Source organism: Pseudophryne corroboree, chromosome 6 (assembly GCF_028390025.1).
Source record: "Pseudophryne corroboree isolate aPseCor3 chromosome 6, aPseCor3.hap2, whole genome shotgun sequence".
NCBI classification, from domain to species: Eukaryota; Metazoa; Chordata; class Amphibia; order Anura; family Myobatrachidae; genus Pseudophryne; species Pseudophryne corroboree.
Genome location: NC_086449.1, coordinates 183,749,993 through 183,768,067, shown reverse-complemented (window position 1 = coordinate 183,768,067; position 18,075 = coordinate 183,749,993). Strand labels below are relative to the sequence as shown.

General features: G+C 43.9%; 1 protein-coding gene across 1 annotated transcript in view; it reads left to right on the top strand.

Annotated features, from left to right (window-relative positions):
* The window catches only part of RAB11FIP1 (RAB11 family interacting protein 1), an 82,938-nt gene extending 66,874 nt beyond the window's left edge, over nucleotides 1–16,064 (top strand). Inside the window, exon 6 of the mRNA XM_063925459.1 lies at nucleotides 13,791–16,064. Within this exon, the coding sequence (XP_063781529.1) occupies nucleotides 13,791–14,006 (216 nt within the window). The 3' untranslated portion in view covers nucleotides 14,007–16,064. The remainder of the gene's footprint in view (nucleotides 1–13,790) is intronic.
* The last annotated feature ends 2,011 nt before the right edge of the window (nucleotides 16,065–18,075 follow it).

Here is an 18,075-nt window from a genome sequence, read left to right as displayed (position 1 = left end):
TCATACAGGTGGGCTGTGCTGATTTCCAACAGCTCAGGTGGGTGGGGAACTGGGTTTCCCGCCGCATACCTGAGTATGTGTAAATCATAGAAATGGACATAAACTTCTTATGTCCATAACTATTCGCACGAGCGATTAATACGCTCCAAACCAACACCGGAATATTGCTAATTAAATACTCTTCCGATGGGTACCAAACACTGCTGTATGATTCCTGTTAAACCCTTCGTACGATGCAAAGAGGGATTCCTCAGCTCTGGGACATTATACTTTAACCAAACTTACAGAAACTATCAAAGGGATCATGATCTATAAACTACATTAATTGTGAACATTTGTAACTAATGAGTCGCACGCTACGATCACATAAACTCTACCGTAAATGCGCATACTGCGCGTGCGAGTGCACGCTATTGCGGGTATGCGCTTCCACGGGAGAGCGTACGCATGCGCAGCACGGACCAGTGTGCGGTGCAAATATGGCAACGTGCATTGAGACATTTTTCTGACTTTGACAGTCCACCCTTTGGCAGTCAATAATAACTGCCACAAAATATTTAAGGAGAAAAATGTAAGTCAGGGGTTAATTGATTTCCATGGTGGGGAAAGGAAGAAGAATGGAGTAGGTGTGAAGAGGGTATGACCTAGTGAGAAAGTAGAAGCATGTGTGTATGAGTCCATGTTTGGAGGGTCATGTATCATCGTGCCGTACGTGTGGTAAATCAAGCTTCGAGGTATTGCGAAGTATACATTTGAATTCCTTCTTATCCTGTGGTACAGGTCTGTGGATGGGCTGTCAAACTCTACCGAGCTCATTTCGGCTTTCAGTTGTAACAAAATGGGGATGCACATTTTAGTTGATGATACATGAATGGGGGAGGTATGTGGTTGCTGATATCTGTGCCTGTATTCCCTATCGTCTATGTGTGTCGTTACCTGAGGGTTGTAGAGATGAAGATAAAGAACACTTACGAAAAATGCAATAATATTCTATGTCAGGGAAATGTACATTCGTCGATTGAGGTCTTGATTGGTGTCGGTTGATTGGAGTCTTCTTCTTTGTGCTTTTGCTCATAAATCGTGAGTAAAGCATACAACGTCCATGGATTTACAAAAAATGTTGGGCTATCGTGATTTTAAGGTTCCTAGGGAAACTGGGGTACCCATGGCATTGTCCATCGAAATCTTGTTTATCAGGTCGTCTGCTCTTCTTCTTTCCATCTTTCCGTTGTCGGCCCCTTGGCTCATCAAATCCTTCGTCTACGTGGGTCTTTGTACCTCGGAGGAAAACATAGAAATGGGTGAAAGACGGACCGTATACTCATTACATCATTACGTCATGGTTTCTAGCATTGGGTCATAAATCAAATCCAGGTTAATTACAGTTTCCTCACTCCTCAAGCTCATCACTTTTGTACTTTGTTTGCACCTTATTAAAGCCTGCCCGCATCTAAATATCAATCCAAACGATATAACGACACCCAAAATACATAGGAGAAACTTTCCAACATCCATTATGACTCCTTGAGCCCAGTCTCCTAAACCGGAGAACCAATTTCGCGGGTTCAACCATGACACCCAACCAGTCAGCTCATTACCTACAGCAGCAAGGGTGAGATTGTGTTTTCGACGAAATTCCCACTTTAATTGCAGAATATCGTCCATCTTTTGGTCTATGACCTCTATCGGATCCTCGGTGCTATTTGTGATATACGTGCAACACTTTATGCCGTACTGTGTTGCCAATGTAACACAATATCCGCCTGTTACTGCTGTAAGATAATTAAGAACCATCCTATGCTGAACTAGTTCTGTTTTGTAAGCTTGAAGTTCTCTTCCAGTGTATCTAAACGTGTCATCATACATTTCAGTGATATTATCTAACAAATTGGCGAGTGCGGAAATGTATCTATAATTCATCACACCTCGAGCGGTGCGAGTGAAATCTAACGCTACCAGAACCTGAATCCCGGTGGATTCATGGATAAGATCAGAGGCCGGATGCTCTAACCTTTCTGACAGTTGTCTTTTAACAAGGTGCTCGTAGTGAGTGTGAGTATAAGGAGTTTGGGCACCACGGTGTATGTCCTTCATTTTGTCATGTGTAACAGTCATTACTTCAGGCAATACTTTTCCAATATAACACAATCCTTCGGAGTTTGGGGCAAGCCACTTGTACGCCTTTCTCCCACATATGAAATATGCATCATCGGGGAGAACATAGGGGACGGAGAAGGACATGACCATGTTACAAACCTTCCAGGTGAAATCTCCTGACCCTAATTCTTCCATCTGTCTAATGCACGTATCGGTTTGTACGATATGTGCACAGTATCCTGGTGATACCTCTCCAACTTTAGTAATCCTATTTCCTAAGGTATATCGATACCGGAAAGATTTTCCTCTACTGGCTATGTGGCGTACGAGTTCTGTATCTGTAGGCATTCTATCTGCTCTGTGTGAAAAGGTCATGGTAAGGTTGCTCCATGACACTTCCCAATTTCCCGGTTTTCTAGGATTGGAGATGTTAAAACATATGAGGGACCTATCCACATGGTATTGGTGGAGCTTCAAACTAGGAGGGCTGGAGATGTTAAACCTCCGGTCCACCGGTCTCCCACCACTTAGCTCAAGTACCTCCCCTAACGTTAAAGGAAATGGTACTAGCCCTGATTTACTGTGACCCTGAGGTACTTGAGAGCATACCCAACAATCTGTTTGGTTTAACACGTTACCCACTAAGGAGTGATAGTCACTCAATGGATGCCGGTCTATATGGATATTAAAACTAGATTGACATTTCTTTATGCATCCATCTTCAACCAGATTATCACAGAGCCTACAGATACAATTTTCCTCAGCTAACAATCCATCACAATTTCTTCTATCGGATCGTTTTCTGATACTCGCCTTTGCTTGTTGGCTTGGTTGATCTTGGAAAACTACGCCTCCATCATCATAATCGGAACCCATTCCAGAACCTCTTTCGACCTCTATGGTACTCTCGCCGGAACAGACTGCTCTGGTCAACATCATGGTTAACATCAAAATCCGGATCACAGTCTCTTGGGGCAAGTCCATCTTTGAGGAGGAAATAGAGAAGAATGAGAAGGGGGAAAAAGAAATTTTAAAGGAGAGGGGATGGGAAGTGGAGAAAACAATAAAAGGGAGAGGGGAGTCGACAGCTGCTTTCGGTCTTCAAGGCTCAGGTGCCGCCTCAGTCCTCCTGGAACAGACACTCTAGTGATACAACCTCTACCGTCTGTTCCTTATCACGGGACTTCTCTGGATCAGCAACCTTCTTGCAGTGGGATGAATGGACCCAAGTCTCTCTCTCAGCAACCTTCAATGCTGTGGTGCTAGTCAATAAGACCTGGTATGGTCCTTCCCATCTATCAATAAGACAACCTGAGCGTAGAAAATTTCGTATCATTACATAATCCCCAGGTTCAATGTCATGACAATTACTATCTGGTAAATCAGGAATCACCAACTTCAGATTATCATTTTGATTCCTCAACTGCTTACTCATATTAATTAAGTACTTTACAGTTACTTCATTGTTACATTTCAAATCATCCTGAGGGTTAATCATGACATGCGGTTGTCGACCAAACAAGATTTCAAAAGGGGACAGATTAAGAGGGGACCTGGGAGTGGTTCTGATACTATACAAAACAATGGGTAAAGCTTCTGGCCACGTCAATCCTGTCTCTGCCATTACTTTACTCAATTTATTTTTAATAGTGCTGTTCACTCTTTCGACCTTCGCGCTCGCCTGTGGACGGTACGGAGTGTGCAGCTTACTATCAATTCCCATCAACTTACACATTCCTTGAAAGACATCACCTGTAAAATGGGTACCCCTATCACTTTCAATGATTCTAGGGATACCATATCTACATACAAATTCCTGCACAATTTTCTTAGCTGTAAACATAGCGGTATTTGTAGCTGCTGGAAAAGCCTCGACCCAATTCGAGAAAACATCTATGCAAACAAGTACATATTTCAAATTTCTACATGGGGGTAATTGAATGAAGTCAATTTGTATTACTTGGAAAGGGCCGCCGGCAGGTGGGATATGGGAGGGTTCTGTAGGTATTGCCTTTCCAATATTCTTTCTCAGACAGGTAAGGCATGACATTGCTCTTTTACTAGCATGAGAGGAGAATCCTGGGGCGCACCAGTATGCTCTTACCAATTTGCACATCCCCTCCTTGCCTAGATGAGTCAGCCCGTGAGCTGCTTCAGCCAGACACGGAAGGTATGCCCTGGGGGCCACTGGTTTACCATGTCCATCCGTCCAGAGCCCTGAGGACTCCTGGCCATATCCCTTTGCCTTCCAGACTGCCTTCTCCTGAGTGGAACACAAATTCTGCATTTCACACAACTTTTGTGTGTTGATGGTATTAAATACCATCAGTTGTGTGGTGTCTGTCCGTATGGGGGTAGCAGCTGCAAGCTTTGCAGCTTCGTCTGCTCGGCTGTTACCAAGGGATACTGGGTCTTGACTATATGTATGTGCTTTACATTTGATAACAGCCACTCTGTCGGGTTCCTGTATCGCTGTTAGAAGCCTTTTTATGTGAGCTGCATGCGCTATCGGTGTACCAGCTGCCGTCATGAAATTTCTGAGACGCCATAGCGCTCCGAAATCATGGACTACCCCGAACGCGTATCTAGAATCGGTGTAGATATTGGCAGACTTACCCTTAGCCAATTCACATGCTCTGGTTAGGGCGACCAGTTCAGCAACCTGGGCTGAGTGAGGTGGGCCTAGCGGTTCCGCTTCTATGGTGTCTTGGTCATCTACGACTGCGTATCCAGTACACAAGTCTCCCGAGTCTGACTGTCTGTGACAACTACCGTCCGTGTAGAACGTGAGTTCTGCATCTTCTAGTGGATTGTCACTGATGTCAGGCCTTGCGGAAAAATTTTGGGTCAAATATTCCATACAATCATGTGTATCTTCCTTTGCATTAAATCCTCCTTCCCCATCACTCTCACCTCCCACCCTTTGTGCCTGTCCAGGCACACCTGGGAGAAATGTTGCAGGGTTTAATGCGCTGCATCTCCTTATGGTGATGTTTACTGGGGCCATTAATGCCAATTCCCATCTCGTAAACCTTGCTGATGAGACATGTCTGGTTTGGGCAGAATTCAATAAGGCCGATACCGCATGTGGTGTATGGATTGTGAGGTTGTGGCCTAGCACGACATCTTCGCTTTTCGTCACTAGCAATGCTATCGCCGCAACGCTACGCAAGCATGTGGGGAGGGATCGCGCTACCGTGTCTAGCTGAGCGCTGTAGTATGCAATTGGCCTGCTGGCATCACCGTGTTTTTGTGTTAGTACACCTGCTGCGCACCCAGCACTTTCTGTTCCGTATAGTTCAAAGGGTTTCCCATAGTCTGGCATACCTAGTGCTGGTGCCTGCGTTAGGCACTGTTTGAGTCTCTCAAATGCTGTTTCAGATTCGTCTGTATGCGAAATCCGATCAGGTTTGTTTGAAGAGACCATTTCCTGCAAAGGTAGCGCCAATATGGAAAACCCTGGGATCCAATTACGGCAATACCCACACATTCCTAAAAACGTCCTGATCTGTTGCTGGGTTTGTGGCAGTGTCATGTCTCTAATGGCTTGGATTCTATCAGCGGTCAGGTGTCTCAGTCCTTGTGTTAGACAGTGTCCCAAGTATTTTACCTTAGCTTGGCATAATTGCAACTTGTCTTTGGAGACCTTGTGACCTGTGTCTGAAAGCTGAAACAGGAGCTGTTTCGTATCCTTCAGGGATGCCTCCAATGAATCAGAACACAGCAGTAGATCATCCACGTACTGTATCAACACTGATCCACTTTCCGGTTGGAAAGACTGTAAACAATCATGCAAAGCCTGAGAAAATATACTTGGACTATCTATGAAACCTTGGGGTAACCGAGTCCACGTATATTGGACTCCTCTGTATGTGAATGCAAACAAATATTGGCTGTCAGGGTGCAGAGGTACCGAAAAGAAAGCGGAGCAGAGGTCAATAACAGTGAAAAATTTGGCAGTGGGAGGAATTTGCATTAGGATGACAGCTGGATTAGGCACTACGGGGAACTGACTCTCAACTATTTTGTTAATCCCCCTTAGATCCTGCACTAGCCTGTAACCCCTCCCCCCACTCTTTTTAACAGGGAAGATGGGACTATTTGCTGTGCTGGACGTTCTTACTAGAATGCCCTGTTGTAGCAAGCGCTCTATTACCGGAAAAACTCCTAACTCCACCTCTGGCTTCAGAGGATACTGTGGGATTTTTGGAGCTATCCTACCATCTTTTACTTGTACAACTACTGGAGCTACATTTGCCATTAATCCAGTGTCCTGTCCATCTTTTGTCCAAAGCGACTCTGGTATCTGAGATGTCATCTCTTCTACTTGGGATGGATTCCTATTTGTCATAATGGAATGTGACATTAATTTTGATGGGGAGTCTAACATGTCTCGTACTTCCTGAGCGTGATTCTCAGGGATGTCCAAGAATACACCTTCAGGAGTACAATAAATGACGCAACCCATTTTACATAGTAAGTCTCTTCCCAGGAGATTGGTCGGTGCCGATGCAGCCAGCAAAAAGGAATGCTTGGTATGCAAAGGCCCTATTGTAGTCTCGGCTGGTTTGCTAACAGGGTAGTGCTGGACTACTCCTGTTACTCCTATGGCTGGAACTGTCCTACCAGTGGTTCTCATGCCCACTGTCGAATTGATCACTGACTTGGCCGCCCCTGTGTCTACAAGAAAGTTTAAAGTTTTACCGGCTACATTGATTGCAATCTCTGGTTCGCTTCCAAGACTGGCAATCAATTTAACTGGTTGCAGATTACAGGTATGGCCACACCCCTATTGGGTATGCTGACCTCCCTGAATCCCGCTGGCAGCAACTACTTGTGAGGGAGTTAGTTGGGAACTACCAGAGGCATGCCAATCTCTGTGTGGGGGATATCTTTTTGTTTCCCCTGTATGTGGCTCAAAACTCCGCCTCTGTGGACCCTGCTCCCAATGTCGTGTGTGGTGTTGTTGTCTAGGGGGTTGAAAAGATCTTTGTACATTTCTTACTCTACAGTCTCGTGCATAGTGTCCCGGTCTGTTACAAGAAAAACATGTTATTACACTTGCCTTACCCACAGGATTCGGTGGTACATACGCAGGCTGCCTTGTGGTCAGCGCCTGTATACTTACGGACATCAACTTATCACTTTGCGACTCCCTGTGCCTAGTGATATTTCTGTCGTGATCAATAGCAGCCTCTCTCAAGGTGGACACTGACAGACCTCGCCAACATGGCTGCGTGGTCTGTACCCTAGCTTTTAATGTTTCTTTCAAACCATCCATCAGTACAGATACTGCTACTTCTCGATGGTTTGGGTTGGTCTTTATGTCTTCTATACCAGTGTACTTTGCCATTTCTAATAGTGCCCGGTGAAAATATTCTATTGCCGTTTCGGACTCCTTTTGCTTAATGGAAAATATTTTATTCCATTTAACAACGGCTGGGAAATACTCTTTTAGCTGTAAATTTATCCTTTTTACATTATCCTTGTTGTACACGTCTGTAAGCGGTACATCTTTATCCAATGCACAATCAGCTAAAAACTGAGTTGCATCAACATTGGAAGGTAAACAAGCTCTTAGCAGTATCTGCCAATCCTTGTTGTTGGGTTCTACCGTGTTACCTAAATCCCTGATGTATTTTTGGCTAGCAACTAAATCCTTCCTGGGGTCAGGAAATTCGGACACTATTGTTCTTAATTCCATTCTGGAAAATGGAGTGTACATGGCAATGTTCCTTATGGGAGTGGCTCCAGACACATCTGTTTTTCCATTGGGAACTGCTATTACCCTTACAGGAGCAATTCTAACAGCCTCTTCCTGTGTAGATTCTACAGCTTGTTGTGGTACAATTGTTTCAGTGTAGTGCATGGTGCCGTACTTACCCGTTGACACGACCTCACCTATCCCTCCGCTAGGGGCTTTCACTAATCTCGTGGGTGTCGCTGTGCCTACTGTGGTCTCTGCTATGGTGGCTGCAAGAGAGAGAGCTGAAATTGTTGCTGAATCGTCTTCTTGATCACACTCCTGAGGAAGGTTCAAAACAGGGTACATCTTGCACGGGTTAATACTTGCATGAGTTATTTGGTTAACATCATTAACATTTACAGTGTTACTAAGAGTTTGTGTTTTTACAACCCAGTGCGTTTCTCTCCGCAATCAACTTCTCTCCTGCAATGTATGGTGGAGGAGGAGCTGTGGCAATCAACTTCCTGACTGCCCCAGATCCCGCCGCCAGAGCCAAACCTCTCTGTATCTCACCTTCCTGGTGCCATAACTGTAAATAATCATGATGCTGAATTCGTCTCTTTGCTGATTTTACGAGACATATCCTCCTCCTTAAATTTTGTAACACCTCTGGACTGAAGCTACCTATTCTTGGGAACTTGTCCCTGTCTTGTACAGTCATTCTCTCCCATTCATCACATAAAGATTCGGTGTGAATTCCATATTTTTCACACATTACATATCGTGCCGACCCAACTGGTCGGTTCACAGAATCAACCTGAACCAGGGTTGATCGCCCCCTACCTGAGCAACTGGCCCCCATAGTCTGTAGGTGTTGCTTAATCCTCCTTGGATTTTCTGTATCAAGGTTTTCAGCAAGCCTTTTCAGACAACCAAATTACTCCACAGTAGGCCGGCGGTGGCGGTTTACCGAGTACCCCACTCACTCGCCCACCTCGACCAATACGACCTGTAAACACCGTTATGATGCCAGCGTACTCGATACAGGGCCCCTATGGAACCTTCAGTTTACTGGAACATATGAGGGTTACCCGCAGGACACTTACTCTTTCCAGTAAAGTTGGGGTTGTTAGATAGTTCCTGAGTGACCAGCGAACTTCCCTTCCAAAAATAAAAAATTACACAAATCACGTCAGAATGTACAAATAGCGTTTGTGACCACTTTACTCTAATGGTATTTAGGTCAGATTACTAACTACTGCACACAATTACGTGTGGTCCAATCGTTCAGTACACGAGCACTATTTGTCATGTACTGAAAGACCAATGGAATCGATGTTTCCGGCCGCGATTCCTTCAGCAAGAGCTTATGGCCTATATGGGTTCTGCACCAACACCCCAGGCGTTGTGCCACTGGACTTTTATAGCGGACCTTTTACCTTACGACCTCCTGGTCTTGTTCCTTATGACCTCCTGGTCTTGTTACCTTATGGTCCGCTATACTCTAATGCTCAAATATTATTTAACCAGGGATGCCTCCCTGGCCACCGTATATGTCACTTACACGTATGTTCCTTGACGAGTACCCGACTTTCCTTTTGGTTCCACCTTAAAGTTATATAAACTTTTGTATACAAAACACACTCACTCAACACATGTACACTTTGTTTCTATATCTATTTCTGCGCAGAAATTGTCTTCAGGCCAAAAGTGTTACCAATTAGGAGCAGGATCTGTTAAACTAAATTTCAGATTTTCTAAAAACAGATTTGCGTTATTTACCGCTGTGCGTTACTTATCGCTTTGCGCTAATTATCGCTTTGCGCTAATTCAACTTTTCGTGACTTGGGCTACGTGGGCGTAACCAGACGCTACGTTGCGTAGTGAACGCTGCGTGCGTCTGCCTTTTGGATTGCGTACGCTAGTCTTTGTTAGCGACACGTGTACGCAATGCAAAGGATCCACCGTAACACAATATATTTATTTATCAATGTAGATGATCCCTGATCGTCTACCGCAATCCACACTGACTGCCTTGTATCTCAGACAAACCGTGTGTTTGTTCTATACTTTAACTATTACCTCTACTTTTAAATAACAGCAAATCTCTTTTTAGCACTTTCTATCAACTATAAAAAAAATTGGCAAACAGGAATAGTGATATACGAAATTTGAAAAAGAAATGCAGATAAATGTATGCGTACGCAAGACAAAAGAAAAATAAACAGTTTTAAAAGACACAAGCGTTTTGTTCTTACTTCCGGTTACCGGGTTCCTTCAGCACTCTTTGTCTAAGCGAAGCAGACGCTTATCCCGTCAGCAACTGCGAGATAACCTCCCACCCTTTTGCTGGGGGATAATGTCTGCTGATCTACCTAGTGCAGATGTGAAAAGGACCGGACGAGCCCGCAATTGACAATGCTAAATTCCTTGTCGTATAAACAACCCTTATGAAGCTAAGAACACTGTACGCTGTTTACTTAAGAAATACCGTAATGATACGCTATTTGCGTAACGATCGCTCAGCCGTAGGCGAGACGCTCAAGCGTCACGTTCGCTCACGGCCCAGTGATCACAGGACACGTTATTGGTTATGTCTAGGGGAAAGATTCGCTGTAACGTAGCATACGCTAGAGACCACGAGGAGGTCACCAGCGGTGCAGACGCTCACAACACTATACCTTTATGTTAAACCTTATACCGACGAAACACACAGAATACCTTAATGTGAATACAGGGTGTAAATGCAACCTTGTGTAACCTGACTATCTACAAAGCTATTTGAGCGTCACCGACGCTCAAGTGAACACTTAACACTATAGTAAATACACAGATACTGGTTTAGGTTTCCAAGGCCTATTAACTGTATTATATCTAGAATACTTGTAAAAGGGGATAACAGTACATATGATACACTACAATATAACAGAGACTTCCTAACCACAGAACTAAACAATAAATACAAAAAGACAATACTACACTGACCTAAATGCAATACGATACAATACTATAATACTATAAGGTATTTAAGAGAAAAAGAGGAGAGAGGGAGATAGAGAGAGAGAGAGAGAGATTGGCTCGCAGAAAGACAATGATTATGGAGAGAACTTACGCACAAAGGGTATGATCGCCAGCGCCTCGATATCCAGCTCCCGATTATCAGCAGATAACCGTTGATGAGAGAGTGAGAGCTGGATGTGGTCGGCCTGCCTATTTATGCCCCACACACAATGCAATCTCCTGGTCCTACAATCCCATTGTCCATTGGCCGAAGGAATTCGGCCCTGTATCATAACAAAAGGTCATAGGGTGATTCATACAGGTGGGCTGTGCTGATTTCCAACAGCTCAGGTGGGTGGGGAACTGGGTTTCCCGCCGCATACCTGAGTATGTGTAAATCATAGAAATGGACATAAACTTCTTATGTCCATAACTATTCGCACGAGCGATTAATACGCTCCAAACCAACACCGGAATATTGCTAATTAAATACTCTTCCGATGGGTACCAAACACTGCTGTATGATTCCTGTTAAACCCTTCGTACGATGCAAAGAGGGATTCCTCAGCTCTGGGACATTATACTTTAACCAAACTTACAGAAACTATCAAAGGGATCATGATCTATAAACTACATTAATTGTGAACATTTGTAACTAATGAGTCGCACGCTACGATCACATAAACTCTACCGTAAATGCGCATACTGCGCGTGCGAGTGCACGCTATTGCGGGTATGCGCTTCCACGGGAGAGCGTACGCATGCGCAGCACGGACCAGTGTGCGGTGCAAATATGGCAACGTGCATTGAGACATTTTTCTGACTTTGACACAATTCAGTCAGATGCTCCAACAAGACACCTAGGTCTGCTAGTGTATGGGGAAGCGGTAATTGGTGATCAACTGGCTTAGCTCCATATCCTGATATAGATAATAGCCATCACAACAAGATAACTAGTAATATTGTAGTTATCTGTTTGTGACATACTGAAAAGGTGCATGCTGTTCACATAAGAGTAAATGCTTATACTGATAATAAATGCTGCCCCACAAGGTTGGGCAATTTTATTCCAGGAACGGAACATTTATATGCAGACTTCTAGTAACAAAAATGAAAGCTTAAATGTTTGGTTCAAACGTATAACGAATATTCCATCAGGAAGTGACCATTCCCAATGACTCCTTATTGTGGGAGTTACTTTATAAACTGGAGTGTCACCCTGTACCAAAAGTTTCTTTAGCTACCTCACTATGGGCCTAATTCTGAGTTGATCGCAGCAGCAATTTTGTTAGCAGTTGGGCAAAACCATGTGCACTACAGGAGGGGCAGATATAACGTGCAGAGAGAGTTAGGTTTGGGTGGGGTGTATTCAAACTGAAATCTAAATTGCAGTGTAAAAATAAATCAGCCAGTATTTACCCTGCACAGAAACAAAATAACCCACCCAAATCTAACTCTCTCTGCAAATGTTATACCTGCCCCCCCTGCAGTGCACATGGTTTTGCCCAATTGCTAACAAACTTGCTGCTGCGATCAACTCAGAATTACCCCCAATGGGCCTAATTCAGACCTGATCGTAGCAGCAAATTTGTTAGCAGATGGGCAAAACCATGTGCACTGCAGGGGGGCAGATAGAACATGTGCAGAGTTAGATTTGGGTGAGTTATTTTGTTTCTGTGCAGGGTAAATACTGGCTGCTTTATTTTTACACTGCAATTTAGGTTTCACCCCACCCAAATCCTTCACTCTTTGCACATGTTATATCTGCCGCCCCCTGCAGTGAACATGGTTTTGCCCATCTGATATCCGTAGCCCAAATTTGCTGCTATGATCAGGTCTGAATTAGGCCAATACCAGCACCTGGTGCGACCAGGGAGAAGTAAAGGACTGGATTTTATTTATCTGGACCCCACATCCGGTGTCTTATTAAAGCTTCACTGCCACAGGGGATGGGATATTTTATACAAGGGAATCTGGACGTAATGGCCTCTTGCAGTGTACGTAAGGAGAAGGTCCAGAATATGGCTTCTATTTCCTGTGTATCACGGCACTATACCGCACTGCCTTTTACTGTACTGCACTATACTGCACTACACTATGCTGACACTGTCCTCGCTTATCCATGCACCCTGCCTGCACTACATCATGGAGCATGACTTCTTCCCAGCCAGTATGACTTTCCTTTCCCTGCAACGGCAGTCTCTGCCTGGCAGACAAGAACAGCTGAATCATTTTACCTAATAGATAATTACATTAATATTCATATTTCTCTTGACTAGAAAAACAAATGGCACAAACAGTAAGCGATTAATTAACTTGCTTCTGCTCTTAATAACTTTTATGGAGGAAACGTTAATGACCTAATAGGCATCCTCACATTACTGGCCCAGGCAATGTGCTTTTCATTACATCAGGAAGTGGCTTTTTCTGGAAAATCTATTACTTATGCTGGTTACATTGCTCTCCTCTAACATAATGCTCCCTGACTGTAAACCGCACATCCGTCTCATCCCTGTGTATTCGGTAGCCTGGGACCTCAGCCATTTCACACAAATTCCCCCATATATTTAATGAGTTCCATAACTGTATTCCTCTGCAGTTGGTCACACATCATAATAGGAAAGCTAATTAATATGTTTATCAATTGCAATATAAATGTTTTGTTGGGAAAAGTGCTTTGTTCATTCCTGCAGGGCCATAATTCGGGGTGGGTGGGAGGTGGCGCCCCCAGGGCATCGTTCGGGGTATCTCCGGGGTATCTGCATTTGGCTTGCCGAATAATGTATTTCTAAAACTAAAAATACATTTATAAACTGTGCAAATTAGAAACATTTTAAAATTGTAAATTGTTTTACGTAATAAACGGGGTTTGTATCTAGTACACTAGTGAACACCCGAAGCACTTTTTGAGGTGTGTTTAATATAGGGTGCAGTCCGTAGCAACCAGCTCACATTTTCATTCTGTAAAATGTGCTTAATCAGTGTGTAACTTTCTTTTGATTGACAGAAATATGACCAGTCAGATCCCGCCTCCGCGTATACCCAGCTGACACACGATGAGCTTATCCAAATAGTATTGAAGCAAAAAGAGACCATTACCAAGAAGGAAGCACATGTAAAGGAGCTAGAGGAGTACATCGACAATCTACTGGTGCGGGTCATGGAGGAGACCCCCAACATTCTGCGGAGTGGACCACAGTTCCTTAAGGCTGGGAAGATCTAAGCTCTGTAAAAGACTCCTGCATTGAACTGAATACATACCCAGTTGGAGAACTATCTCAGGCTGCAGAACGTCTTTTTGCATGCCAGAGCTGGGTGTAGTCTAGGAGTATGCATGGTTGATGTGATTGTTTGTCCTCCTGTATGTTAGTAGAGATGGAAATGGTAATTAACATTCCCGTGGTGTAACATTTGATGGTTACATAATTTTCTGTAAAATATGGACATTTGGAAAATGTAGACGATAGCTGTGGTTCAACACAAGTTAGAGGTGGTCTGCATTTAGTGCACTTTACCCTCAAACCCAAGTCTGGTGCACACCTAGGACACTTCGTTAAGAAAACACAGCTTCTTTTGGTGAGGAGGTGTGTGCTGTAGGAGGATAGATCTATAGCCGTAACTGTGGTTCCTGCGGGAGGTGGGGTCATTATGACAATTTTATGACCCCACTAAGCCGTCAGAATCTTTTATCATTGTTCTTTATTTCTTTCTCCTGGAAACGTGCAAAATTACTGGAGCTTGGGCAAACTGAGTGCACCAGACAATAATATTTTAAGCGTGTATGTTAATGTGTTCATATTCTATATTTGTATATTTATGTGCCTTGTAAATAATAGACTATCACTGTTTGCTGTAACTAGGTCATAAACTGTGCCTTCTTTATTGCAGGAAATTATATAAGATCTATATTTCTACACAAACGGATCAATATTTTATCTTAAAATAATATTTTTTTTCCAGTGAACAAAATTGTTTTTATTGATATGAGCACAAATAAAATGAGGGCATGTTGCAGCAAACATGCCATGTTGCAAAGACAATCTGTACTGCATTATATGATAGAATCTTAATTTGTTTAGATGCTGTGTGGTTTGTTTTGTTTTTTAACGTTCTATATATGTGACTTACTGTATTCCTACAGCATTATCCAACATGGAAAAAGTCCCTTTCACTGAAGATAAAATCACAATGATAGTTTAGCAAAGATACTTATGTCTTTTTATTTATAATGGAATTGATCACTATTGCAGTTAGTATCTGCTTGTGGTGCCTGGAATACCTGCAGGTCTGCCTGGATATTTCATGAAGAATTTAAAACAAAGCAGCAAGAGTTATTAATACTGAGCACATTCTGTATTTACCGCAGCCTATAAATGTATATTCAGCTACTATTATTTACCCGGGCATAGTAACCAATACCTTCACTGGCTGCTGTACGGTCTGCTGTGTTCTGGCCGTCATATAATCTGTCTCCCCCTCTATTTTTTTTATTTTTTTTGCGGGTGAGGCAGTGTAATTATAAAAGTGCCTTCTGAGTGTTAGTTAAAAAAACAAAAAACTTTTTAACTAAAGTAGTTTGACCCAACAGCTTACATCTATTATCTGCCTTTAATGGTTTTCTTTTACCAGTGCCGCTGCCTTACATCTTTGCATTGAGATGATCCTGTTGCCTGGAAAACCACAGGAAAACTCCCATCTAGTTGAAAACCACTATTGTGCCTTTAGGTGAGGGATATTAAGGGGTGTAGTACTGGTGACCGGCGGTCTCCTGACCGCCGGTCACCTTACCGACGCCGGGATCCCGGCAGCATACCGACGCCGGGATCCCGGCGGGGAGGGGCGAGTGCAGCAAGCCACTTGCGGGCTCGCTGCGCTCGCCACGCTGCGGGCTCGGTGGCGACCTGCGGTCGCCACGGGTTCTATTCCCACTCTATGGGTGTCGTGGACACCCACGAGTGGAAATAGTCCCTGTTGGTCGGCATGCCGACCATCGGGATAGTGAGCCGTCGGGCTCACGGAGGAGGTCATGTGACTGTCGGTCAGCTGACCGGCGGTCACATGAATACCACCCATATTAAGATGTGTTTTCTTTAATATAGGACAATGTGATCGATTGCTGGTCTTGAGTTGCTTCCATACTACCCAGCACTTGTTGGTTATTGTGCAGCACTTTATAAAGTATAAACTGGATGTCATTCATATATATTTTTTTTTTTTGCTTTTTTTTGTAGTGTCAAAATATTTATAACAAGAATAAACTTATTTTAATCTGGGAAACAAATATATTTGCCAGTTGTGTGTTTATTGCAATGAAATTGTAACTTACAATCCATGTCCAGAACATGTTGTCGTCCACCACCACCCCCTTTACACTGGATGTGGTAGAAACTAGAGTACAGTAGAGATGTAGCCACACCTCTGTGCCGCGATGCGTACACATGTACATACTCATCGCGGAATAGTGCAAACGCACTGTTACAGGCCGCAGCGGGGGTTCGTGCCGTAGGCTTTAATGGTGTGTACGCATGTTGCGGGCACACTAGCCGTGCCATAGCTGCATACATCTGTAGGTATATATCTACACTCAACATTCTGGACAGCCCCCCTCAGTAGACTACACCTTATGCCCAAATGCACCATTTTCACATTACAGACAGATCAGCACTAAATATTGGTTGTATATAGTGTATGTTTTTATATATTGTTAGAAAAGGAACCCATACAAGTGGTTGTATCTGAAACAACGTGTTCTAATTATAGAGCGACCACTATTTACATATGTGCTAGTGTGAGGAGTAAACACAAGATGAAATGACCTGTACATGTGATAGGGACGAGTCATTGCAGGAAGTGAAACTCTTTGTTTGTTTGTTTGTTTGTTCCACTGTGCAAATATTGGGCGGAGTCCTCCAGTCTCTATAAATAAAATGTACATGTCATGAGTATTACCTGCCGTGATTAGGTGTTCGGCATACCACAGATGTTGTAATCCTGTAATGAGCTAATCTTGTATACTAACCATAATGCCACCTCCCACTATTTTTTATTTTATAATGAATGTTTAAATAAACATAAATTAGCTTCGCTTCACTTAGCAAAAATCAGTAGCATATATAGTTCCCAGATTAGCCACGTGAAATATCCAGCCTGCATAGTTCCATTATAATTCAGACACGTTGCACACTATCAGCTGTTGTCATGCGGAATGCATCAGGACAGCCTGCTGTTCAATGTGTATCTGAGATGGTAACACCCATAGCACTTATCCACGTTCTTCAGCAATGGACATTTCTACATTTATATTTCTTATACCTCCACTTTGGAACCAGTTGCCCTCTTGCAACGGGTGTTTTTCGCTGGAACTAATTGGATAGGGGTGATAAAAAAAAAAAGAAAGAAAAAAAAAGTGAAAACACCCATTTCTCTGACGTCCTAGTGGATGCTGGGAACTCCGTAAGGACCATGGGGAATAGCGGCTCCGCAGGAGACAGGGCACATCTAAAGAAAGCTTTAGGATCACCTGGTGTGCACTGGCTCCTCCCCCTATGACCCTCCTCCAAGCCTCAGTTAGATTTTCTGTGCCCGACGAGAAGGGTGCACACTAGGGGCTCTCCTGAGCTCTTTGTGAAAGTTTTAGTTTAGGTTTATTATTTTCAGTGAGACCTGCTGGCAACAGGCTCACTGCATCGAGGGACTAAGGGGAGAAGAAGCGAACTCACCTGCGTGCAGAGTGGATTGGGCTTCTTAGGCTACTGGACATTAGCTCCAGAGGGACGATCACAGGTTCAGCCTGGATGGGTCACCGGAGCCGCGCCGCCGGCCCCCTTACAGAGCCAGAAGAGCGAAGAGGTCCGGAAAAATCGGCGGCAGAAGACTTTCCTGTCTTCAGATAAAGGTAGGCGCACAGCACCGCAGCTGTGCGCCATTGCTCTCAGCACACTTCACACTCCGGTCACTGAGGGTGCAGGGCGCTGGGGGGGCAGCGCCCTGAGACGCAATAAATCGATAGAAAACCTTTTATGGCTAAAATAAATGCATCACATATAACTCCTGGGCTATATGGATGCATTTAACCCCTGCCAAAACATACAAGAAAACGGATGATAGGCTCCGCCCCTTTCTCTGCGTCCTTATCTCCTCAGCACACTGGCGCCATTTTCCCTCACAGCTCAGTTGGAGGGAAGCTCCCTGGCTCTCCCCTGCAGTCACTACACTACAGAAAGGGGTTAAAAAAGAGAGGGGGGCACAAATTAGGCGCAGTATAAACAATACAGCAGCTATAAAGGGAAAAA